Consider the following 27,388-nt stretch of genomic DNA (forward strand, 5'->3'; position numbering starts at 1 on the left):
TAGGTGAATGTGATTTTATAGTTTTTTAGTTGGAACTGGCTAGTCATTTTAGCTTGGAAGCAGCTTCAAAACTGGCAGCTAGATTTTTATCCTTTAGAAATGGGACAGCAAAGAGTAGCGATGGAGAAATGTTTGTCTTCATTGTCTTTGGTGCAGTAATAATAGTTCAGCATGAGTTCATAAAGATTAGGGAAAAACAGTATTCATCATGGGAATGTTTTCTTCTGTTATTATTTTTTTTTCTTTTAATATATTCATCCTTTTAGGCCTTAGCTAGTATCCTGAAATATGTTACAGTCTATGAATGAATAGACAATAGAATTTATGTATTAAAATGTAATGTATTGCTTCTGCTTCAGTAAATCCTTCAAGTGTGGTGTGTAGTGTAAGTTTATTCTAGTAACAGATAGAATTCTGTCATAAATGTAATTATTGTCCTTTTGAAAACTGTTAGTGGGCTTAATGTTAAAAATGTAATAGTCATGTTGAAGTTAGAGAATTACCAAGATATAATAATAAAAAAAATTAGACTACCTGTAAGCTAATGAAATTATGATAACAAAACACATTGTTACTAAAAGCTACTGCTTAAAGAAATAAATGGTTTCAAAACAGAATTAACATGCATGAAAGAGAGAATTCTTCTGTAACCTCATTGACTGGCTTTTTCTTCCTGAAATGAAATTACAGTACTTAAATGTTAATGAATCATATTTTCTCTCACAGATGTCTACTTTCATGTGTATATGATAAATTTTGAGCACCTAATTATATACAGAGATACAATAAGAGAGTTAATATAATCCAAATCTGCAGTTCTGCTAGCGGTTGGTTGAAGTGTGAAAGATGTTGACAGCTCAAAAGAAACGAAGATTGCTGCCAGGCTTGCTTAGGCTTCTTTTTCCAATGATAAAAACTTCAGTTTGAACCCTGCTTCAGGGAAGTGCAGAATGCTTCACCTTGTGGATGTACTGGAGTGGAACAGTTCATGTCTGAGAATGATTCAGGTTAACATTCACTATGGAAAATTAGGGAAGTAGGGAAGCATAATTGGAGCTGGAATCAGTTCCCACTGCTGGGCTGTGCCTGTACATAGGGTGCTGTGAATGAGAGGAAGCAGTAAGGGGCTTGGTTCCCCATCACGTGCTCCTAGTGACTGTACTTAATTGCATTGATTTGTATATGTGAAGTTATGGCAGGAAGCCTGGAAGCTTTCATTGTCCCCACCGTTCATGTCCAGTTTATCATAGAAACATAAAATGGCTTATGTTGGAAGAGACCTGCTGTAGGGGGCCTGCTCTGCAGGGGGGCTGGACTGAATCTCTAGCTTAGCAATGATGCTTAGAAATATAATAGCAAAATGTAGTAATTAAAATGGTTTCTGAAAGACTTTGAGTTAATGCTGTTTTTCTTTGTTTTTTATCCTTATTTCTAATGTTTTAGCACCAGATGTGAGTAGTTATGCTTTGAATTGAATATATTATTTTTGTCATTGAAATTATTTGTCTGGTTTTAGAGAATATGTCATACAACATATAACAAGATCATTGAGAGTTTTAAGTTAAGCTAACACCGTGCAGCACTCACTCTGTAAAGCAGTGTATTCAGTCAAAACTGAGCTAGGTGTGCTTCAACTTAAAAGACTTTGGAAAAATACAGCTTTTAGAAAACTATATGTAGATACCAATTTTGAAGTGCCATCACTGATGTGGCAACTAAATTAAAAAAGTAATGTTGATACAATTATTTTTGTAAAGAAATGGTCTGTTGTGGTCTTTGTGTCATTGTTTCTGGAAAACTTATTCTTGGCATGCTGGAAGTTGAGTTTTGGCTGTATTTGAGGTATTTGTGGGCCTACATGTTGTCTAGTAGCTGTGCCAGTTGAGTAAACACTTGTCTTTCTATACTTGTTTTTTTTTTTGTTGTTGTTTTCTTTACTTTTCCGTCATTTCCTGAGAGCTTTTTATATCCATAAGAGATAATTCATCCTTTAACTTCTGTTTTCTCCCAGATGTACTACTGGACTATGCTTTGGTTTGTTGATACAGCAATTTCAGAGACTTTAGACATGTTTACATGTTCTGGCTAACTTGCATTGTATTCTCTTTCCCGTTCCTCCCTTCCCACCAGATCCATAATTTGTTCAGCCTGTAAACAGTTGGCCAGACATGATCCAGCAGTGTTATTTTTATTAGCTTGCGAGTGTGCACATAATGCCGCGCTAAGTTTGCTGCTGAGATTGTAGCACTCCAAAGTGACATTTCTGAGGAAGATATTGTCCTTTCTGCTGTCCTTCCTTTTCTACAGGAGAAAAAATAGTACATAATTACAGAACCTATTCAAAGAATACAAGTTACCAATATATATATAGTGTGTGTATTTTATATATACATATAGATATATATATATATCTGTATACACATATATATGTATACACACACACAAATTGACTTGGTTTACATTCTCTAAAATGTCTGTGCATCATAGAATCATAGAATGGCCTGGGTTGAAAAGGACCACAATGATCATCAAGTTTGAACTCCCCTGCTGCATGCACTAGACCAGGCTGCCCAGAGCCATATCCAGCCTGGCCTTGAATGCCTCCAGGGATGGGGCATCCACAGCCTCTCTGGACAACCTGTTCCAGTGTGTCACCACCCTCTGCCTGAAAAATTTCCACCTAATGTCTAACTTAAATCTCTTGTCTCAGTTTAAAACTGTTCCACCTTGTCCTATTGCTATCCACCCATGTAAACAGTCATTTACGTGTCGTTTATTGCTGTTATTTTAGAACTGTGGTAATTGTTCTTTTCTTTTTCCTTTTAACATCCTCTCTAGCGTCTAATTCTTGTGTTAGGTTTTTCTTCCACATAAAGATTTAACAGTGATGCTTTAATTTCTTGGAGTGACTCCTGAGGTGCTGAATATAAGTGTAATGCTTTGTAATTTGTTTGGCTGAAGGAAACTATGCTTCAGGACTCAATCATTATCTTCCAGATACTCAGAAATTCAGGTGATGGTCATAATAAGTCTCCATCTCTTGACTCAGTCATGCCATTGCAGTACAGAGAATTGACTTCTTATGCCGAAGCTGTTAGAGAAGACATAAAAATTTAAGTCTTTGTTTTCTCTTTTGGCTTATTGTAATAATTGTCTAGTTTCTTCCATTAGATTCCTTCCTGACTTGAATTTCTTGGTGATGCCATGACTCATGTATTTTAACGATGCCCACAGCTTTCTTTTTATGATTTGCTATTTTTTTCTTTCTTGCCAAAATGCTTTTAGCACTTTTCTTTCACTACTGAAGATACCTGAAGTTGCCTGTTGGAGTTTATTGGAAATTGATGGGAAATTGAGCTAGAGAGGACTTTTAGGATACCCCAGAAGGTTCTCTCTTTTAGGAAAAATTGGGATAACTCCAATGTCATTGGTATGAGAACTTTATTAACTGAATGAGAAAGAAAAATGGAGCTGATCAGAGAGTCGTTCAGTTTCTGTTTTTTTACTTAAATTTTACTTTCCTGGAACATTCATCAATATGTTCACTTCAGACTCCTGCAAAAACAGAAATATGTATTACAAACTTAGATATGTTCTAGATGATAGTAACTGATTAAATGGCTGTTTATTGAAATGCAGTCCAATCCAGATGTTTACAAGAAAAAAAAGCACAACCACAGATTTTAAATCACAGTGTAATCTAGCAATCTTTTTTCTGTTTTTGGAGACAACTGTGGTGTAAAACCAATTGAAATTCTTAAGACTGGGGGAGAAGTATATTAGTTCTTCAGGCTGTTGAAAGGAAGCTTGCTTTAGCTTGACCTGATTATGGTACGGAAGGCCTGGGTTGATGAAATGGTTTGCTAGGTTTTAGTTAAGCCAAGTTTGTTGGGTTGTGAGAGTTGATATATGTAGCCTTCTTTATTGTGGATATATATTATTTTTGCTTTGAATTTTAAGCATTAGCATTCTGAATTATGAAATACTACTTATTTGCATCTTTCCTGGGAAAGGGCAGAAAGCATGGGCAGGCCCTGGCTGGCATTCCTTGTCCTCAGCATTGCAGCTCAATTCAGGCCTGTTTTTTTGTATTCTTATTGTTTCCTTTGAAACAATTCTTCTTGAGTGATCAGTGCAGAAAGGTTGTATTGGAGACTAATTTCCTGTTTTTATTCTTATATTTACATAAATAAAAATAAGCATCTACAGATAAAATATACAATAAAATTACAGAAGAAAATGGAGAATATTAAAGTTTTCTTAAAATTGTTCTATGTCATGTTAGTGAAAGGAGTCTTTTCCAAATTTCTTAACAGTGTGAGCACTTAATTCTCACATGAATTTCTAACTGCTGGATGTTTGGCTGCAGTATCAGTCCGTGATTGTACTACTACCACTGTTTCTTAATCACTTTGAATGTAGTCCTATGCTGTTCATATCTGCAGTTTAGCATTACTATGAATGCAGTATACGTGAACAGGACAAATAGAATGTTTGCAGGACTGGCTACTGTATATAACAAGTATTTAGATAGAATCAGTACCATTTTTTTTTTTCATGAAGTAAGCTAGTTTTATTTTAAAACACACAAAAAAAGAAAAACACAACAACAAAAACCACCTGTAAACTGTTTTCAGTAATTGCTAATTTACCCTTTCTGTCAATATGAGCTTTGGGACTAAAAGATAGAGCACAGCCCTACCAAAAAGAACTTAGGGGTACTGGTGGGTGGCAAGCTGGACATGAACCAGCGATATGCCCTGGGCTGCAGCAAAAGAAGCATGGCCAGCAGGGTGAGGGAGGTGATCCTGCATCTCTACTCTGTGCTGGTGAGACCTCACCTGGAGCTCTACATCTGCATGTGGAGTCCTCAGTACAAGAGAGGCCTATTTGAGGAGGGCCACAGAAATGATCCAAGGGATGGAACATCTTCCTGGAGAAGAGAAGGCTTTGGGGAGACCTGCTAGCAGCCTTTCAGTATCTAAAGGGGGGCTGCAAGAAAGAGGGGGACAGACTCTTGATCGCCTATGATAGGACAAGAGAAAATGGTTTAAAATGAAAAGAGGGGAGATTTGGATTGGATATAAGAAAAAAGTTTATTACAGTAAGAGTGGTGAGGCACTGGCACAGGTTGCCCAGAGGACATGGTGGATGCACTGTCCTTGAAGACATTCAAATTCATGCTGGATGGGGCTCTGAGCAATGTGATCTAGCTGTTTGATGTCCCTGTTCATTGCAGGGGAGTTGGACTAGATGACCTGTGAAGGTCCCCTCCAACTCAGACGATTATTTGATTTTATGAGCACCTTTTTCACATCACCTGCAACCTCAAGAAAGTATGAAAAAAAGCATGTTAGCATTAGTACTCGTTTTGTTATTAGTGCTCAAATACAAACAGCTTGAAAATACTGAAGGTGGGCCAAGGTGGCCATTTAAATAGTTTAGTGATGCTTAATTTTGAGTGTCTCTTTATTTCATGTTGTAGTGCTTAATCCTTTTATTTACTTGTCATGTAAATTTCTTTCTCTCTTTTTTTTTTTCTTATTTTTTTTTTTTTTTTTGCTTTTGACTCCCCAGGTGGCCTAGAACATTGGCAGGCATCACAGCGTACCTGCTGTGTACACGTTACTCTGCTGGCAGTGGGATATATCCTGGCAACTCACAAGATGAGAGAAGAGCTTGGCGCAGATGTGACAGGGGAGGATACTGGGCAGAAGAGGACTATTCTAGGTGCCAATATGCAAACGATGTGACCCGAGTTCTCTACATGTTCAATCAGGTAATTTGTGCATTTCTATAAAATCAAATTTTTGATGAAAATAAAAACTCTGAAGTCTGTCTTTTCTTTTAAGTATGTAGCACTGTGGTCTAGCTGAATTGTGATAAATGGGTGTCTTCTGAGTACAACGGAACTTGTAGATTTATGTTGAGTGATCTATCTATTTTGGGTGTCCTCAGATTAAACGTATGAGGAAAATTTTACTCTTGTGTGTTTGTGTAAAGCATAGAGAGAATTGGATGGTACAAGTCACAAATGTATTTGTCAACTGGATGCCTTATCCTACCTATGTTCTATAAAAAATGTTTTTATTTTTAATAGAGAAAAGTTTTTAAAATTATAATAGTATGGAGCAGACAAATTTTGTTCAGCCTCTGACACAGTAAACCTATAATTGTTTTTGTGCATAATGGGAATTAACTAGGGAAAGTAACAATTAACGAGACTTCTCTAATCTGATATAACTTACCAAAATAAAGATTTTTTTAGCATAGTTATGAAATATTTCCTTTCCAAACTCCTTTTGAGACTTATCTCTAGTTTATGCCTGCTTTTGGTACATCACTGCAAAACAGTGTATGTAAATGTTCTGTGTATAGGCACTGTATTTTATAACATTCCATAAACCCTTGAGCCGTCTGGTTTAAGCCTGATGTTCTCCAGTGTGTTGTGTCATATCACCAACACCTGTGAAACAGATGGATGTAGGGAGATGTGAGAATGTTTTGTTATGATCTACGCTGTAGAAGATTGCTGCTGACTTGCTCCCTCTCTACTTACTACTGCAGACTTAGTAGCTTTTATTTTCCTTTCCCGCTCTGGTCCAGAGGATCAGTGAACAGTGATGTGAGATGTGTAGGAGGAGGAGAAAGAGAGAAAACTGCATGTTGTGGCCCAGGGAGACGGTGATAAGGTGAGGGTCAGCCTCTTCACCCACCTAACGAGCAAAAGATTTCTTCTCTGAAGGAGTGGTCCGGTGCTGGAATAGGCTGCCCAGGGAGGTGGTTGAGTCACCATCCCTGAAGGTTTTCAAGAAGCAATGTTGTACTAACAGGCAGTGCTGTAGTAACAGGCATGGTTTAGTGAAGAAATACTGGTGGTTGGTGACGACTGGACTTGGATGATATTGGAGGTCTTTTCCAGCCTTGGTGATTCCGTGATTCTATGAACTATTTGTGCAGTGCAGCTTTGCGTTCCTGGCACTTGGAGCTGCATCCTTTGGCTGTCACATGAAAATACCAGGATTGAAATGCAAAGTTGTGGTGGTGCTCTGTGTGTGGTTAGCAGGTGGGAGGTGTTGCCCCACTGGGTTGAGTATTTGTTTCTGAGAGCTTTGATGGAACTGGGTTGCATTTTCTTAACCCTGGAAGTTTTTCCAGCAAGGCCTGTAAAGGGACAGCACTACAGATTGTGTACTACCACCCAAATTTGGAGCCACAATTTTTTTCAGGTTATAGAAGAATTTTACAATTTTGTGTTAAGAAATTTAAAATGTGGGTATCAGAATGGTATTCTGACTTCAGAAAAAGCAGAAGTATGATTTCCATGTGTGGAATTGGTAACTGTTTTTATTATCTTCTTAAAAAGTACAGGGACAGATGTATACTACAGTGAAACAGCAATATCCATTTTTTACTTAAAGAGAGAAGAGTGGCATGTTTTGATTTTGGAGGTTGATTTTTACTCATGAGAGCCTTCCTCTTTCTATGTGTAGTAGGTTTGGCAGTCTTTTTAGCACAAAAGTTTATCACTTCTTTGAGACATTAAATGTATTAATGATATTATAAGCATCATTATAGTCTTTGAACACAAAGGTAGTTGGTGAGCTCTTTTGAACGGTATAACTCTGCCAAGTAATTTAAATCAAATAGAGGCCTACATTTAAAATGGAAGAAAATCTTTGTAACTTAAGTTTATATTTCACTGTTGTCATTTTTCTTTCATTCAGATACAGTTCTAGGTGAAGAGAAATTGATGTTTTAAGTTCAAAGAAATTATATAAAATACCTGAACTTGAAAGTTTACACTGTTCAGTGTGTGTTATGACTTGGAACTTTGAGTCACTTATTTAAATTGTAAATAGTGTTTTGGAAAAAACAATCTTCCATTAATTGCATTCAAATCTATGTATATGGGCTAAGACCTGCAGGGACTGATGTACAGCTATGCTTACGTGGCAGATTACAAATTCAGTAGGACATACTGAATATTTGTACACCAAAAAATGGAGAGGCAAGATGCTTCCAGTTTGGATTATAATGGATAAACAGCAACTGAACATGAGCTGATAACATTTGCACAGTATTCTACTGTACCATATGAAATTTACTGGTTTTGGTCCCTGCTAGCTCAGGCATTTTGGAGTTAGGTAATGTTTAGTGGTAGAGTTTTTCAGCCTGGTACTTGTTTCAGGAATGAAGCCATGAGCTTTGTCATAGAAATAATCTGTCTTGGGTTTGTTTTTTTGTTCATGTTCCATTATAAACACTTCCAGTAATTACAGAATCAAGAGTGAATGCAACAGCAGTGGTGTGTTGGAATTTCTTTTGGCTTCTCCTGCTATGAAACACCATATTTTAGGAGTTTCACATTACTCAAGCTGTCATGCAAAACAAAATAAGCATTTAACAGCACTGTCTTTTTTGCTTTTCGTGGCACAACATCTTTTTCCCTTCTAAGACAGTAGGACAAAATAAAACTTAAGGCTACAAGTTTTGGTTCTTCAGCGTGTTACAAAATGTGTTGCTAGCAGATAGGATGGTAGTTCCTAGCTACTTAAACTGAACTCTCCTGTGATCCCAGTGGGGTTTGTTATCCTTTTTGGAAAAATGCTGGTTTGTGAATTGCTGAAGTGTTTCCTTTATATTGTACTTAAGCATTTTATAAAAGTGAACATTGTTTCTTCTTTGTGTAGATGCCGCTCAACCTCACTAATGCATTGGCAACAGCAAGACAGCTCTTGGCTTACACTGTTGAAGCAGCAAATTTTTCTGATAAGATGGATGTTATTTTTGTGGCTGAAATGATAGAGAAATTTGGAAGATTTGCAGAAAAATATAAAGAGGTAACTGGATAACTTGCCATTGCTTTAAAAATAACCAAAGTGTCCTAAATTATTCTGAGCAGTGAAGCCTTCTCAACAATAGATGCAGGTACCAAGTTAGTGGTTTATCAGATTCTATTCCATGTTTTTGTTTGTTTAGTAGGTCCCTGAAGTTGCTGACCCATGGTCACAGGCTTTGCATTCGCGCTGAGATCATCCAGCATTCACTGGACCTTTAATGTGAGTAACACCTCTGGTCAGCACTGGAGCAGGGAGATAGGTACAGTAAGTCTGTTTTTATTTAATATGGAGTGGGTCACACAGGTTTTCATTGGTCTGTTCTTATCTAAAAAGATGAATAATGAAAGCCTCAGAGATCCTCTCAATAATGAATAAAACAAGACTTATATTCTCCCCTCCCACCATGGTAGGATGTCTTTATTCAGTATTGAGCTGTATCTCTAAGGTTTTCAGAATTCCTACATTTTGAAGGATAAGATAAGAGATTAAAATAAAATCTTAGAGAACGCTCATTGTTGGGGAGAAAAGTGTGAGTGATGAAATAGTCCCACCGGTGGGCAGGAACTCTCTGTTTCACTGCTGAACAGAGGTTATATTGATCTCACTCTACAGTGCATGTTGGGCAGTTGTCAATTACAGTGCCTTGATTTTAAACTTGCACAAAAAAAAGCAGCCATATTTCCCTCTCCACCCCCCAGAAAACCATAAATGCTGGCTGTAAATTCTTCACAAAACTCCTTGGAGAATTTTCAGTCTACAATTCATTCTTACAGTCATAGCTTGCAATTTTTTTGATACATCTTGCCATTATACAAGCAGTTCATTAAATGGCTGACTCTTGTATCCAGCTGAAAGCAGAAATATTTTAGAATGCTCTGCAATTTGCTACATTATAAGGATACTCTTTTCTGAGCTTTTTTACTCTTTTCTGATTTATTGTCTGTAGAGCCGCACAATCTGGCATTGATTTGCCATGTTTGAAGGTAATAAATGGTAGGGAGAAGAAAAAGTTAAATTTGTTGGTAATTTCAGGCTTATCTTTGATGCTCTTTTATCTTAATTGCTTTGATTTTAAATCAACCTTGTTTTAATCCGTTGAAAGGATGTGAGTGCAATTTCGTTTAATACTCTCTACCAGTTAGGAAGACTGACGTGTTTCTTGTTAGCATCTCAGTCTGCAGAACTCTTTTCAACTGTAGATATGATACTGTGGTCACTTCAGTTTGCGTTACAGTGGCTGTTCTGAAATACAAATACTGTAAATGGTAAAATGCTTCATTTAATATCTTTTCCTGTGAAAGAAGAAGCTGAAGACACTCAGAAGGTTTTCAGTAGGTTGTCATAAGTTAGGCTGCAGTTTGAAAACCTTATGCATACCTTAAGGTGAAAGAATAATATGTAATGTTTAACACGAGTCCTATGATTTCAGGATCTTAACACTGATAATGTATTGTAAAAACACCATCTGTAGAAAGATAAGGCATGGTACCTATTTTAAGTAATAATAAGCGTCTTCAATTAATTTAAATTTGATCTGTTCTTGAGAATTCAACAAAAAGGGCTTCAGCCTGCAGATTTTGCTCAATGCTGTTTGTTAGTTTTTGAGTTTTTTCTGTCTATAGCTTCTATCCCTAAAAACTCAGTTTCTAAAAGAGTTAATATTTTTATATTAGCATTTTTGCCTTTATTTTTAAAGATTTTGAAAAAAAAGAGAACAGTCTGCTATGTTCTTACCTTGCTAGCAATGTTCTTAAAAGTACAAATAGTAATTGAAAAAAAAAAAAGAATTCTGGGTGTAAGGGAGATCTTTTCCCTACCCAACCTTGTATTATTTATGTACTAATTACAGTCCCAAAGTTTAGTCTCTGAGAATGGCTTTCTATTCAATTCAGAGTACATGCATTTTCACTTCTGGCGCAGCATTTGTCACTTTCTGAAATGCTGTGAAAAATCTCGTGTAGGCCGATGTAGATGTTTGATAATCGTGGTGTTCATGAAGGAGTGCAGTTTGTTGGTTTGTATTTCATCATACAGAAAACCAGGTAAGATGTGTGAGCAACTTCTTAACAGTGTAACTAGTGGCTTGAAATCAACTCTGGTGCTTGTGGTTAGTTGCCATCTCTCACGAATAGCTTGTGACCTAAACCTGTCAGTGTGAAATGGAAGACAAGCAAGGAAGGAAGGAAAGGACAGGCATAGCCAAAGTAAGAGGAGCCGAAGGATTGTGTCCGAGTTCTTCCTGTATTACTCTGTTCTTTTTTTTTCTACCCAATGTGCAAACTATACCATAGCCAATTTATGGTTATTTTTATTTATTTTAGGTTTAAATTTGATTGTAAATTGTTTTTTTTTTTTAAACAATTAGAGTAGAATGTGGAGTATTATACCTTTGAATCTTAATGAAATGCCTGCATTTTTCATGTTTTCTATAAGTGCAGTGCAAATATGCAAATTGCACTGGTGTGATATTTGAGTGCTGATGCTGAGAAGTAGTGTTGCATTTTCTGGTGATTATTCTCCTTGATGTATGTTATTGAAGATGCAAAATAACCCTATTGCTTTTCCTTGTTAGCTTGGTGATGTGATGGTGGACATAGCAAGTAACATTATGTTGGCTGATGAACGTGTTCTGTGGATGGCACAAAGGGAATCCAAGGCTTGCACTAGAATTGTACAGTGTCTACAAAAAATTGCTATGTATCGGCTTGCAAATGGAGCTCAGGTTTATTCTACTGTAAGTATAGATTGGTATAGAAAACATTTTGCTGATTATTTTTCCTTGCTTAATAGGACTTGACATTATCTACAATGTCTGCTGTTTTTATGTGGAGAAGAGAGGAAAAATATTCTGAATTCCCTTCCAGATACATAGGAATAGGTGTTTTTTTTTCTGTGTGTGTATTATTACAGTAGAGAATCTCTTAAAGATGATTTGTTGTTTTCCTGTAATGCATACATTTTTATTGTTAAGTTTTTATTGTTGTTGTTGCAGTATTCTCCAAATATTGCTCTTGAGGCTTATGTAATAAAGGCTGCTGGGTTCACTGGCATGACGTGCACCGTATTTCAGAAAGTGGCTACATCAGACCGTACAGGACTCAGTGATTACGGGAGAAGAGATCCAGATGGAAATCTAGATAAGCAACTAAGCTTTAAGTGCAATGTTTCAAATACACTGTCAAGCTTGGCTTTAAAGGTTGGATATTCATTGTTTTCCCCACTGTCTTTGTAATGATATAATAAATATGAATCACATGGAAAGCAATTTCTAATATTAAAGTAGCATTCTTACGTAATCCAGAATGACTGTGATGAAGGATAATTAAAATGACAAGAGATAATGTTTGATTTTTGGAATAATTTCTTAATGGACGCATTTCATAATGAATAGGTGTGGTTTTCCTTTTTAAGACGTGTTAAGTGGAAAGATTCTGTGTTTCCAAAGTAGGGAAATTGAAATTCTCCCTAGGTCGTAATAGTTATTGTCTTTTAATTTGCTGTATTTTCTCCTTCATTACATATTAGATTACATATCGTTCAATTTACAGTATTAATCCAAATAGAATATGGTACATGTGCATGGACTTGAAAGGCTCATTTTATTAATATGTGTATTTTAGGCATGTGTATTAACTCATTTTAGGTGTATACATGCCCACACAAATGCACGTCTGTGTATCAGAATGACAGAATGGCTTGCACACCAATTTGCTTTTATCACTTACTGTGCTTGAACATCACTGCAGGATGCATATTTAAAATATTTGTGTAATTCTGTACAATTTACAGGCATGCTTCCTTACCATAATTTATGTACAATGTAACAAAGCCTTATTGGGTAGAGTGCTTCATTTTCTATGACACTGATGTGCAGTTATAGAAAATTGTGCTTTGCTGTATGTATGTGTTCCCGCCTGGCCTTGGTTACTGCTTCTAGTTGCCAAAAGTCTGGAAATTGTTGTAATAAGTTATGAATTCCACTTCAACTTTCTGTAATTGCCTTAATTGTTACAGTTGGTAATCTTAGCACTTTTTTTTCCTCTATAAGAAAGAGATAAGACTTTTAGTAGATTCAGGCCTTCTACTGTGGATTATTTGGAAGCACTGTCAGATAAGTTTGTTGCAGTGCATTCGTCTCTGACAGTGTTCAGGTGGAGGAGTTGTTTTTGTCTGCAAAAAAAATTTCATTTTCTCTTTTAACCTTTTGCAATCTGTTTATTTCTAGAATACAATCATTGAGGCTTCTATCCAGTTGCCAGCTTCCCTTTTCACCCAAAAGCAAAAAAGAGAAATCAGACCAGCAGATGAGTCTGTCTACAAGCTTCAGCTTATTGCATTTCGCAATGGAAAGCTTTTTCCAGCAACAGGAAATTCAACAAACCTTGCTGATGATGGGAAACGTCGTACAGTTGTGACACCAGTCATTCTTACCAAGATAGGTTTGTTTTTTATTATGACATTTTTATGATCTTTGAGACACTTCTGTTGACTTATTTGCATCAAGTTTGTGCATATCTAAAAAATGAGAGATTTTTTTTTTTAGCATTTGACCTGCTGGGAAATTTATGTGCAACTGCATTTATTTTCTAATAGATGGTTTGAACCCAGCCAGTCACCATGTTCCTATAAATGTGACACTGAGACGCATTGCACATGGAGCAGATGCTGTTGCAGCTCAGTGGGACTTTGATCTACTGAATGGACAAGGGGGATGGAAGTCTGATGGCTGTCGCATTCTTCTGTCTGATGAAAACATTACTACCATTCAGTGCTACTCCCTCAGCAACTATGCAGTTTTAATGGTATGATACTTAACATTACATATTCTTTCTGGAACTTAAAAGTGTTGGTACCATGGTTGTTCTTTGTTCTTGCATTAAAGTAAGCATTTCCTTGTTCCTCGTTACAGAAAACAAGACATAGAAATCTTCAGTTGCTGCTTCTGTAAATACAATTTTTCATTCAAGATGAGGTTTAAGTGGAAAACTGGGATTAAGTGGAAAGTGGGATTAATTGCTGAGTATTTGAGATAAAAATAACTTTAATGCAGAAGTACTGTACTGTAGGAAAGAAGGCATATAATGAGCTATTTAATCGTATGTACTTTCATGAATTTTAGTCTAATAGTGACAGTTCAAAATAAAGAACAAGTAACATTGGAGAAAAAGTTACTGTGTACTGGATAAAATTTATTAACTTTATTAATGCTTCCCAGGTTGTTGGGTTGTGGGTTTTTTAAAATTATTTTTTATTTTTATTTTTTTTTTCAGTTTGTTGTATGGTTCGTAGTTTGTAGCTGTTTTGCTACAAATAAGTTACTTGCTTACCACCATGTAGGTCCATTACCAAAAGAAATCAATTGAAAAGGTGAACATATAAGTAATTACTATCTAAAATAAAACATTTTAAATGTTGTTTAAAAGAGCATTATCTCAATTTGTGCATACTGATGTCAATAAAATAATTAACAAGTTCTAAAATACAGTGGTAACTGGATAAAAACAGAGAGGCGCCTTCATTTCCTGCTCTTCACTTAGGAAGTAGGATTTCTTCTTTGTTCCCAGAGCTCTTCAGTTTGGAATCTGGCCTGGGAAGCTTCCAGTTTACAGCCAGTGACTGTTGACCTGCTCTGTCATCACCATGTATAAAATGTGATGCCATAAAAGTGGTATACTAGTAAGAAACTGGGTGAAATTGTAAAAGCCTTAAGAAATAACTATTAACTTGCTAAACTTGTCATCTTTAGAACAGAATTAAACTTCATATGTAGGTATAGTATACATACAAAGAGAATTTCTGCTTAAAATTGGTCACGTTTCTGCCATCTGGAGGAAGAAAAATGAAGGGCATACTTAATCTGCAGCTATAAATGACTTTCTAAATTTACATATGCCACGATTGCATCAATATCTACGTATATTGTGAGACACACAGAACACTGCTGACAATCAGAAGTCAAAAAAGAGGATGAGGCAGCTTTCATCCTTTTCTGCTAGTGTCCTTCTATACATGCTCAGAACTGGTCTTCCTTAAATATTATCTAATGCCCAAAGCATTGGACAGTGGAGACAGGAGAGGAGAGAATAGGTGAAAGAGAAGGAAGACCAATTCTCAGCTGTTAAGCTGTTACTCGTGCATAGTTTGAAACACTGCAAAACTTCTGGCTCTCTAAGTAGCTGCTGAAGATGGTTGTCATAATGCCTGCGTAATATTGAACTGAAAATATCCTTTCTGATAAGGAAGTTGTATTTGAGTGCCTGGTTTTTTTTAATCTGGTGATCTAGGAAGATAGAGCTATAATAAATCTCTGTGTTTTGAAATTATCTGAACTACTGCTTAATAATGGAACAGTTAATTTGGAGACTCATCTAAAATCTTATTATTATATATACTTCTCCTGCAATGGAGGGGAAAGTAAAAGCAGTGCTTCTTGAGAAGAAACCCAGTGCTGCTAGGCTGTAAACACTCTAGTGTTCTTAATGTCATCTCTGCTGTTGTTTATTGACATTTTAATAAATTATTATTTATGATCAGTTTAGCTCAAAAATTACATTATTCACTTCTTCACTCCTTTTAGTAGATATGATTAGTTAGTAAAGTCAATAATTAAGCTAAGCACACTAGAGGTGGCTGAAACATCTGCATAGCTCAGTGTATGGTCCTCCGCAGTGGTAGGTGATTGTTAAGATAACATGTGATGGGAATTATGTGAATGTCTCCTGCAGCTGTGCCCACATGGCAGCAGGAGAGGGAATCAATGGACGTACTCTTCTGTCCATGTGCCCTACCCAGGCCATACCAGAAATCTGAGCTCTAGGATCCATGTTACACTCTGGAACAGGTTGCCCAAGGAGGTTGTGGATGTCTCATCCCTGGAGGCATTCAAGGCTGGATGTGGCTCTGGGCAGCCTGGTCTAGTGATTGGTGACCCTGCATACAGCAGGGGGGTTGAAACGAGATGATCGTTATGGTCCTTTTCAACCCAGGCCATTCTATGATTCTATGATTAAAAATTGACAGTGCAGTCAGTGAGAGTTCCATTGATCTAGTGGGTATTGGGTCAAGTTGAATTTTCTCAAACATTTTAGAAGTTTATCTTAAATTTTGTGATTTTGTAGCTTTTGTTCTCTAAACTTATACCAAATGGTACATGTCATCCTGCTACCTGTCAGCATCTTGAAAGCAGCAACTGGAATTCTCCTATGGTTTTTGTTCTCAGTTGTGTGACAGTACCTTCAGTCATACTTGTCGTTGTCTCTCAGTTTTCTCTGTTCAGCTCCAGAAAGTTTGACTTGGTCACCTTCATACCATCCCAGTAGATAGCTCAGTGTAGTAATGAGATTTCTTATTAGAATGACTAGTCCAATATAATAATATTGATGTTTGACGCATCTTTCTTCTCAGAGATTCAGCCTTTTCACCCTCATTGTATGCTTCACCTGTTGCACCATCCTGTGTGTCAGTGTCTTTCCTGTACTAGGAGGCCTCCAGCTGAATACAGTTCTGCACAGGTGGTTGCACAGTGCTAAGCAGAGGAGAATAATGGCTTCAATTCATCTGTGTGTCATTTTCACTAGTACAGTGAAGTGTGGCCTTGGGCTGTAGTGTATGCTGCTGACTTGTGTTCAAGTTCTGTCTACCAGCACCCTCAGGCTCTTCTTTCCTTGCTTTCTATTCAGTCCAGCACCTAGCTGGGAGTTATTTCATCCCAAATGCAGAAAGTTCAGCTATCCCTTTGATGAAATTCATGACATTTCCCCACCCACTTTTCTGTCCTGAATATCCTCCAGCCTGCTGATCTACTCTCCCACTTTGGCATCATCTGCAAACTTGATGAGGGTGGTTTCTCTTAAGTTGTCCAAGGTATTATGGATGCTAATCTTCACTGGAACACAGTGTTATTCTACACACTATACAAACTTATATGCGTTTTAAAAATAATATAGTAGCTTTTGTCAGAACTGCTAACTTGTCTCTGTGTTCCTCCATAAGTGACGTTTAAATGTGCTTTAAAATATGACTGCATTTATAGCATTCAGCCAGAACAGCAGGTATTCGTGAGCTACCTTAACTAACTGGGGGAGGCAGTGAGGACATAGTAATTTAGCTGTAGGGTTCCTGTTAATTCTACGTATATTTTTTTTTCCTCGCTCATTCCTACAGAATAAGGAGACGGACTAATGTTACTTTTGGTTTTGTTGTCAGGACTTGACAGAAGCTGAATTATATACACAGCCAGCTGATCTTTTGCATCCAGTAATTTATGCCACTGCCATGGTTTTGCTAATGTGCCTCTTGATGATCATAGTCAGCTACATATACCATCACAGGTATGAATAAAAATAGAGACTAAACTGCTTTCTTAGTGCCTAAGACAGCCTTTTCTTTCTGTTTTGAACATGACATAGTAATCTGTATCCATATTTTCCTATAAAATTTGTTGATGCGAACAAACTGTCAAGGAAGTGGCTATTTCAACTCTTTTTTTGGTGTGATAACTTAGGTCTTGTAACCATGTATTTCTTTAATTCTTCTCTTTTCCTTTGTGGTGATGGAAATGACCACTCTCAAAGATGACTGTGAAATTAAACAATGTTCTACTTTTTGCATTTATGTTAACATGAAAGCTTGGATCCTGACTACTTTTTTTTAATCAAGCCCAAAATAGTTGTATAAAGCTGGCTAATAGGAGGGTGTGTTAATTTCTTCTAATGAAGTCCAGAGCTTGTTTGATTGCTAAATGCATGGTAGTCAAACAGTCATTAACAGTAATTACATCTCATTTAACATGACTGTATCTTGCTAGTTTCTGAAGGACGATAATGCAGCTGTGCTCTGTGTTTTTATGTTGTCTAACTTCATTTTTTTTTTTTTTTTACCAGTGTGATCAGGATCAGCGTGAAAAGCTGGCATATGCTGGTTAACCTGAGTTTTCACATTTTCCTGACGTGTGTGATGTTCATTGGAGGCATAACTCAGACCAGGAATGCCAGCATTTGCCAAGCAGTAAGTAAACACAGCAGCAACAGAAAATAAGTTGAAATTATTTCCAGAAAGTAATGTTAAGATTTTAAGTCTCCCATCATTTTGCTAGGGAAAAAGAAACTTTAAATGTGAAAGCTTGGTATTTTGAGGTTTATTTATTATAACAGTGAATATTTTGGAATTGTGCATAATATCATTTGAAAAAATCAGGTACATTTCATACCTCTGTGTGCATATACACCCCTCTGCTTCCTACAAAACAGCAGTACTGTACAGGCATTTTCATCAGAATGCTAAATTTAGACAAAGAATCATTTTTTCTGCCTTAAGGATGTCTCTTAGCTGTTATTTGAAAACTGGAAAAATACTTCATAAGAGCAGCAGGTTTTGTTAGCCAGAAATGCTGTCACTGTAGTTGTTTTACCTTTTTATTTTTGAGACTTACAGCTCTCTGTAACAGTTCTGTAATAAGTATGTGACATTTACAGACCACATACAAACCAATTTCTGCAAATAGAAACATAATTATTTTTATTGCCCCAGGATAACTTAAAAGAAGGAAATGAGAGGTGTTTGAAGTCAAAGACCTGTACTTTCTCTAAACAAACAGGTTTTATCAGGACTCCTCTTTCGTGATGATTTGTTCTTCCGAGATTGAGCCATCTATCATTCAGTTGCCATGTCTCAGTGTTACACAGTTGCTTCTTTGGAACAATGTCAGTGGAAATTTTTAAGTGTTTTCTTTTCCTCCAGTGACTCCTACAAGTTTCTAATCCTTTACTATAATGTTCCGTAATGCTTTTGTTCGAATTGGCAATTATTAGATTGAGGGTTGAAAACGTTGTGGCAAATTGTCTTTTCTTGAACTGAAATTTTGAAATTTCAAGCTTTATGCCAATCATACAGTAAATGGTAATTGTGTAGCTTGGTAAGCTGTAAATGCTTAGGGGTTTGTTTTTATTTTTTAAGGTTGGGATAATTCTCCATTATTCCACTCTTGCAACAGTACTGTGGCTGGGAGTGACATCTCGTAACATTTACAAGCAAGTAACCAAAAAAGCAAAAAGATGTCAAGATACTGATGAGCCACCACCTCCACCCAGACCAATGCTGAGGTGAGCCTATTGTTTGCTTGTGCAACGCTGTCTGCCAGATCACCATGCTCTTATTCTGACCAGAAATTATAAAGGTCAAAACTGTTTTTTTCCAAGTGCCATTCAAGTCGCTTCGAGATTTTTCTGTTTCCAAGAGATGTTAGTGAGGATGAGGTGAAGGGTGCTTAGTCTTATCATGTTACTGTTTCAGCATCACTTCTTAGGCTTTGATTACAGCTTTAGGTTGGAACACTTTCCACTGAATTGTCATAGGGGAATAATTGTGAAGAACTGTGTTATCAGAAAATTAACAAACAGTAGCATTTAATTAGAGTGTAATGCATTTTTCCGAAAATGCCAGGCATTATCAGATAAAAGTAGTGTTCTTTGTAAAGTGTTCCTCCTTAGAATATTTGTTTCTGAAATCACTGAAATGGGGCAAAATAATTATCTGTAAAATTCCCCTTATGAAGTACTTCTAATAGTAAACATTATTGTAATTTATACACATAGCTCACTGAACCTCCAGGTATTAATTAAAAACTGCTAAGCTCAAATTCTCCACAAGGTGGCAGACATTGATTAACTTTGATTAGTTATGCAGGCAAGTATTTAGAAAGCTTGATCTTGAAATACAGAAGCAGCAGGAAATTAGAAGCACTTTTCTAAGTATCAGCTAAAATGTGCAGTACAATATACAAACATAGAAATACAGCATATGTGATCCAGAAGGTTAGTATTTATACCACTGAGCATTCCCATTGCATTACTTAATTTTGTCCATTATATTAAGAAAAAGAATCTGTTCCATTTATTGTAAGGTATCATGTGTGCCGTCCAGCACAATACTGAATGGCCATTTTAACATCTGTTGCAATTTTTTTTCCCATCCACTGTTACTATATGCCATTCTTTCTCTGGAAAATTTTCTGGTAACATTACCAGCCTCACAGGCTTAGCTCTCTGTAAACATAAACATGCACACACCTCTTCAGATTTGGACACCTCGTCAATAGCTCTGGAGAGAAGTACAAGAACAGGGCGAACATACTTAATATATTCTCTGATTCTTCTTTGTGGATCAGGATTTCCTGAGTCAACTTGTGATATTTTTGCTCAGCAGCTGTGAAAGAATTTTTGTCACTCAGTTGCCTATTATATTTGTGCTCAAAACAAGCCTCCCCAGTTGTAGCAGAGGGCAAGGACTTCTGAGCCGGAGTTTCTTGTTTGTATGGAACCAGTCACCTGTTATTTTTCAGTCCTCCCATTTCTTGATTTGAAAGAAACAAAACAACTGATTGAGTATTTGCCTCCATGCTATTTAGATTCTTCTTCCCACATGCCAAAGGATATTTTAAAACGGACAACTTAAAACCCTGGTAGATATATAGGGGTATACAGTTGTCTTCTCATTTGTCATATACAAATTATTCTGCTTTGCATTCTTCTTGTTTAAAAAAAAAAAATAAAGTCCACTTTGCAGTTGTTAGGTAGACAGTATGCATACACTGATCTTCAGTTCTTGGGGGTACCTTTTGAGAATGGACTTCATATCCATTAATCATCCTTCCCACTAGCACAGATAAGTTTTGTTTTGTGTTTTGTTCACTGCATGTAAGATATTATTGTTGTTGATGAGCTCTGTTCTTTGTGTTAGTGCAGCTTTGTCACAGGTCATAAACAATATAAAGACTTCTGAAATTGATTCAATGTTTTCTTGGAAAGCCACTATAGGGTGGAGAGGAGTTCAAGGCTGATTGTAAACATCAGCCTTCCGTGCAGCAGACTGAACTACATCTGCAAACAATCCAAATTACTTCACTGCCCCACTAATAGCAGCCTGTCTTGTGTAGAACCAGCTTAAACTGGCTGTTTGTTTGAATAGTGGTAGATGTTTGAGGCAGTGATTTAGTAATTTGTAATGATAGATGAGTGGAGTAAGGTCTGCCACAAAGATCTGTTTTGTCTGTCTGTCTCCTGGTAACTATATCATGATACTGAATAAACAAGTGACAAAACATGATCCTTGTTGGACTGGGCAACTAAGTAATATATTTGGTCTACATAGACCTCCAAGGAAGACTTAGTTTATTTTAGACTGTTTTGTCTTAAGGCGAACGTAACCTGGCAAATAGTTTGAAATGCAGTGAGCAAATCCAAAACTGCAGGAATAAATAATGGTTGTTGACAAAACAAACTACCCATGTATGTACCACAAAAGTAGTTTTCAGTGCATGTTGATCCAAATTTGATCTGAATTTGGACAGAATTAACATAAAGTGCTATACAGAGTGTCATTGATTGGAATGATTGTTAGCAATTATTGATCTGCCACTAAGAAATTCAACATGAATTCATGAAAATAGGAATTAAAAGTTAAAGCTAGATCCTTTAATATTATATGCCCTCATCCTTACAAAAGTATGCATTTTTCATTAACACTGCCACAGGGAAGCAGGAGATGTATGCTACAAATTCAGTCCTTTTAAAACAAAACAGATGACCAGTTCTTGTGACTGATCTTCAGAAAAGTATTCATAATATTAAGCAAATCCATCTTCAGGAGCTATTTCCTTCTAAGTGTTCATATTCTTTTGTAATAATTTACAACTTCTGACTGCAAGCTTTTGCTTCCCCCTTCTGACTTTATGTACCTTGTCTGGTTAGTACCTCAGAAGGAAGTTAGAAGTTGAAGGAGAGGTGGTTTACCTTGGGAGGGAAAAACTGTAGTGAGGAAGACTTAGAAAAATTGGTTTTGCTGGAGCCCAAACCCAATTCATCTGATTATTTATTTATTTAGAGAAAGTATGTATTTCTGGATAATCCTGGAAAGCTCTTTCTCCTTTCCTCTGGGGTCACTGAATAAAATATTGCCATTAAGCAATTGCTGATATATTAGTTTTACTTTTTAGGTTCTACCTTATTGGTGGAGGAATCCCTGTCATAGTTTGTGGAATAACAGCAGCAGCAAACATCCGCAATTATGGCAGCAGACCTAATGCACCTTAGTAAGTACCGTATAACTGAGAGTTCTGTCATAAGGTTTCAGTCTTGCTTTTCTGTATACTCCCTGTGATTCTGATCGTTCCAGAAAATGTAATGCAGCCAGGGTCATTTCAAAGTACTATTTTGAACCAGTGAAGTGTAAGTTACTTATGAAAACGTGTTTGTCTTAACTTTTTTGTTTGTGTGTTTGTTTTTCCAGTTGCTGGATGGCTTGGGAACCTAGCTTAGGAGCATTTTATGGACCAGCTAGCTTTATAATTTTCATAAACTGCATGTATTTTCTCAGCATATTCATACAACTAAAACGGCACCCTGAACGTAAATATGAGCTTAAGGAACCAGCTGAGGAACAGCAGCGTCTGGCTACCAATGAACATGGGGAACTGACTCACCAAGATTCCTTGTCAGTGTCATTAGTGTCCACATCTGCATTAGAGAACGAGCACAGCTTTCAAGCACAGCTTATGGGAGTGAGCCTTACTTTGCTTTTGTACATTGCTCTGTGGATTTTTGGAGCTCTGTCCGTTTCCCTGTATTATCCTATGGACCTGATTTTTAGCTGTTTTTTTGGGGCAACATGTTTAAGCCTCAGTGCCTTTCTTATGGTACACCACTGTGTTAACAGGGAAGATGTCAGGCATGCATGGATAACAACTTGCTGCCCCGGAAGGAGTACGTATTCTGTGCAAGTGAACGTTCAGCCCTCCAGTTCCAGTGGAACCAACGGAGAGACCCCCAAGTGCACCAACAGTAGTGCAGAATCTTCGTGCACAAATAAAAGTGCAGCAAGCCTAAAAAATTCTTCTCAAGGTTGTAAACTAACTAATTTACAAGCTGCGGCAGCTCAGTGCCACTCCACTTCCCTACCATTAAACACAGGGCCTCAGCTTGATAACAGTCTCACTGAACATTCAGTGGATAACGATATCAAAATGCACGTAGCTCCATTAGAGGTACAGTTTCGGACAAATGGGCACCCAAGTCGGCATCACAAGAACAGAAGCAAGGGGCACCGTGCTAGCAGGCTCGCAGTACTGAGGGAATATGCATACGATGTTCCTACGAGCGTTGAAGGAAGTGTGCAAAATGGTGTACCTAAAAGCCGACCAAGCAACAGTGAAGGACATTCGAGGAGCCGGAGAGCCTATTTGGCATACCGGGAACGTCAGTATAACCAGTCCCAACAAGATAGCAGCGATGCTTGCAGCACGCTTCCAAAAAGCAGCAGAAATACTGAAAAAGCAATAGCTGCCAACAACAAAAAAGAGATACTGAGGAAACCGATAGTGGTTGAACTTGAAAACCAGCAAAAATCTTATGGCCTAAATTTAGCCATTCAGAATGGACCACTTAAAAGCAGTGGACAGGATGGACCCTTGCTCACTGCAGACAGTACTGGTAATATTAGAACTGGGTTATGGAAACATGAGACTACTGTGTAGCATTATCTTCAGTGTGGGACAAATCCATATGAACTGTGATTACACATTCCTTAAAGCTATTAAATGCTTCTAAAGACTGTTTACAAATTGTAGGTACTTTATGCAGGGATGGAACAGAGATAATCTGCCAAGCAAAAGATTGTATGCATTATTATCTTTATTCTTCCTACAAGGATGAACTTTTGGTATTTTGTGATTTGTGTTTTGGGGTTTTTGTTGTTGTTGTTGTTTTCTTTTGAAGCCTCAATCTTCACAGAACTGTAGAATAACAAAACTGAGTTGGAAGGGACCTCTGTAGATCAGCAAGTCTAGCCCCACTGCTATAGCAGGTTCCGCACAGTAGGTTACAGGTAGGTTAGGGGAACAGTTCCTTCCGTGTGAAACTACGCTATTTCCACATATCTAGTTACATTAAGCAGTATATTCCCACTTACTTCTCTTAGCAGATGGATGTGAAAGATGTCTAATAAAAAAAATAATGAATTTGACTACTGTCTACAGTACAGATAGAGTACTTAGGATGGAAAAAAGTGACAGGGAAAAGGAACGTAGACAGCACAGGCTTCAAATATAAAAGATAAAGCCTGTTAAATTAGGTTCAAAAAGTTTTAAGAGTTGTTACATATGTATTTTTTCCAAAGTGATGACTTTTGCATGTACTTTGTATGCAACAGCAGTCTGATGCATTAAAAAAAAATCTGTACAGGCACAGAAGACAGAAACAGAACGGATAAAACTTTGCAACTTGTCTTTTTTGCAAGTTTGCTTAACCGACTAACTCTGTTTAATTAAATTCTGACACATCTAATCCTCATTCTGTCTTCAGTAAAAGAGTAGCTGATAAACTAAAAGGGTCAAATTAGCTCCAATAGCGGTAGAAAAGGTTCCTCAAGATTGAGCCAAATTAGCACAGCAATCACTTCTTTGAATAGAGTACTCATGTCTTCTGTTTCTGTATCCCCTTACCAATGACTGGATTTTTACTGCATTTTTCAGCCTTCGCCTTTCTTCCTCTTGCTTTTGCCTCTCCTGAGTGCGATGCAGGAGAGAAGCCTTTTTTTCATTCCTGCTCCCTCCTCTGAGAGACACCTTGAGCCTTCTTTTGAAAGCCCCCTCAAAGCTAAACATGTTTACAGTTCATCCCATCCAGAGCTGAGCCCAGACCCTGAAGCTGACACCATCAGGGGTGTCCCGGTTGGCCAACCAAGGGCTACATGGAGGGTCCGCCTCCACCTCGGTGGCTTCACTTCCATGGTCACTGTCCTTTCCGTCTGGTGGCTGAGTGTAGTTGGAAGGAGCAAAGGAGGGGCTGGCGGGGCTGCTGATGTGCACTGGGGGAGCAGCCAGCTGCATCTTGCTGAGTGATGCGGAACACAACTTTGTACTTTTTTATTTTTCACATGTAACTCTGAAGATGTGTCCACAACGCATTTCAAGTTTGTATTTAAATGTATAATAAATAGTATTTTCCCCAGCAGCCCAGTGTTGCCCTGATTTATTGGTTTTTAATGAAATATTATTGCATTTAACGTCATCTTGATTTTATTTCGTGTCTGAAAACTGTGACAGTTTCAGTCGAAAGAAAATATTTGGTGTTTGAAATAGACAATACAAATAGTTCAGTGAATTGAATCAATGCTAGAGTTTGTTTGAAATAAAGTTGTATTCTATGGAGGTTTGTTGGTTTTTAAAGGCAACTTGTACAGCCTTTTACAGTGAAGTGTATTTTGAGAATTAAAGTCATTGTTACACGGCAATTCCATTTAAATTGGAATTTATCTGTAAAATTAATCAGGCTATTTAAAGTGCAATATTATGAAATAATTTTTTCAGCTATGATTATAGTTTTCTCTGCTTAAATTGCTGACTTAGCAGTATAAGCAGGGTCATGTTTTGTGTCATCTTGATGCTGTGACAAATGTGAGGTTGTAGGTAATGTTTGGGGTTTTACTTGTTCCATTAACTGATACCCATTTTTCTGAAACCCTATGTATTTAAGTAGCAAGAAATGCTTATATATGACTCTTTTTGACTGCGAGCGCTTGTCTGCTTGGTTCCCCAGTTCAAACTTGTCTCTTGTACTGTTCAGCCTACTCTCTGAATACAAGACTGGCTCTGACGTTCTCAGTAATCGAAGGTGTTGTTTTATAATGCAAGGACTCATCCAGGAATATTTAGTTATTGCTTTCCAGCTCTACTGCCCCTCCCTACCAGTTGGTTTGGTAGCCTGAACTGATCTTGTATACAAACAAGTCTGGAAGGACAATTTTAGTAGGATTTGGGTGGAATTCTTGCTGCTTCTGAGTAGTTCCCATCTATGAATTGTCAAAGTGATGCTTTGAGGAGTATATAACTAACTGAATTTTCATTGCTAGGCTGTTTTACTGGCTGCAAGAGAGTTAGCTTTTAGCTTGTAACCAACCTCAGAAACTACCATGTGTGTAGATGTGCATTTATAAGTATCTCCAGAAGAACTGAATTTGAACTGAATGTCCAATTACATTTAAAATGTTTACTTTTTAAGCTGTTGGTGAAGCTTGTTTAAGCTTCCTTAGACAACTCACTGCTTTATTGGGGAGGGAGGGGAGCACTGACAACCATTTGGGCTGTTGTTGGAGCTTGTGGTATTGGCTGGTGTTTCCCTTTGGTGGCAGAAGTACATCTTCAGCTCTGAAGTCAAAATTCAGGTGGCTTGATCATAATTCCATGCTGAGCGTTGCAAGCTTGTCTCTTGATTTAGTAACTAACTGAGTGAAAACTGAACTGAGGTCAGTAAGTGTAAGGAAGTGTTCTGTGCTGAAATTTACATCTACCACTACATAACTAGCACCAGTGTAATCATTGGGGTTTCTTGCTTAGGTTATAGCCCAAACCTTGCATCTCTGTAGCTTAATGAAGCATAAATACAGTGTTGTTTTTTATAGCTACAAATATCAATACTAAGGCAAATAAGCCAAGTTATTTTGTGTTTTATTGAACATTGTGTGTGAGTGTGTGTGTGTGTGTGTGCATATATATATAAAACATCTATATAATGTAAACAATTCAGGACATTCCATAGTTGATTCCCTCCTGTCTGAACAAGGTATGAATGGCTTAGGGTAAGAACAGTTATCTTTCAGAAACAGCTTGTCTTTGGCTTTTAGCATCTTATGCAAAAGTTTGGGAGGAAACATCTGTTCAGTCCGTCTTGAAACTGCCTTCAGTTTTAATCCTGTATGTAATACTTCTTCATAGCTTCAAAGCTTGGCTTAAATGTTGATGAGACTGAAAAATAAACTCTGTGCTAAGTAGGCAATAGTGAAAGCAGATGCATAGCCTTCGTACTTCAAGACTACATGCTTCTCTTGTGTTTCACATGAAGAATGTTAAAGGAATTTATGTCAGTAAAAGAAGAGGAAGGCAGATTATTAAGCTGTGCAAAAGTGCAGTTATTAAGTGTAAGGAAATTGGAAACAAAAGATTTTCAAGGCTCCTCATATTCTTTTCTCATAGCTTGTAAAACAAGCTTGTTTTCAGAGGTTTTTAATTAAACCTTGTGTAAAACCCTTCGGATCACTCCAGTGGAGGAAGAACAACACCAGAGAAATTTATTATGCTTGTTGAAGCGAGACAAGAAGGAAGTAGTTGATTATTCAATCATCAGATATATAAAGGGAAGTAGATAATACAGACTGAAGTGAGAACCATCTCAAGACAGCTTTGCTTGATGCACAAAAGGTGGAGGCTGCTCTATCAGTAGTTGGTGATAGGAACTGTAATAAAAGAGTATGTTTGTCCACAAATGATAGACAAAAGCTTGCTTTGTAAAGTGGGTGGCATGGCTTTGGAGGCAGAGGGCAATGAGCATGCCACAGCTTTTGGCTCCAGTAGAGGTTCAGTAGTGATACCAAGGGTAGGGATTCAGGCAGAAAAAAAAAATGTGTTAATAAGGAATTGATTTTAATAAGAGAGTACATGATACATGTGTATCTGACCAAGAAACATGTATTTCTTGGTCAGATTGACAGCTCTCAGG

At 37.2% G+C, this 27,388-nt stretch overlaps 1 protein-coding gene across 1 annotated transcript in view; it reads left to right on the forward strand.

Annotated features, from left to right (window-relative positions):
• Window positions 1-24,847, forward strand: part of ADGRA3 (adhesion G protein-coupled receptor A3) — a 56,513-nt gene extending 31,666 nt beyond the window's left edge. Inside the window, exons 9-19 of the mRNA XM_420763.8 lie at window positions 5,578-5,779; window positions 8,694-8,843; window positions 11,416-11,577; window positions 11,836-12,039; window positions 13,069-13,282; window positions 13,437-13,645; window positions 17,049-17,173; window positions 17,726-17,849; window positions 18,798-18,943; window positions 21,835-21,930; window positions 22,128-24,847. Coding sequence (XP_420763.5) covers window positions 5,578-5,779; window positions 8,694-8,843; window positions 11,416-11,577; window positions 11,836-12,039; window positions 13,069-13,282; window positions 13,437-13,645; window positions 17,049-17,173; window positions 17,726-17,849; window positions 18,798-18,943; window positions 21,835-21,930; window positions 22,128-23,370 — 2,875 coding nt within the window. The 3' untranslated portion in view covers window positions 23,371-24,847. The remainder of the gene's footprint in view (window positions 1-5,577; window positions 5,780-8,693; window positions 8,844-11,415; window positions 11,578-11,835; window positions 12,040-13,068; window positions 13,283-13,436; window positions 13,646-17,048; window positions 17,174-17,725; window positions 17,850-18,797; window positions 18,944-21,834; window positions 21,931-22,127) is intronic.
• The last annotated feature ends 2,541 nt before the right edge of the window (window positions 24,848-27,388 follow it).

The sequence above is a fragment of the Gallus gallus genome, chromosome 4 (assembly GCF_016699485.2).
Source record: "Gallus gallus isolate bGalGal1 chromosome 4, bGalGal1.mat.broiler.GRCg7b, whole genome shotgun sequence".
Classification (NCBI taxonomy): domain Eukaryota; kingdom Metazoa; phylum Chordata; class Aves; order Galliformes; family Phasianidae; genus Gallus; species Gallus gallus.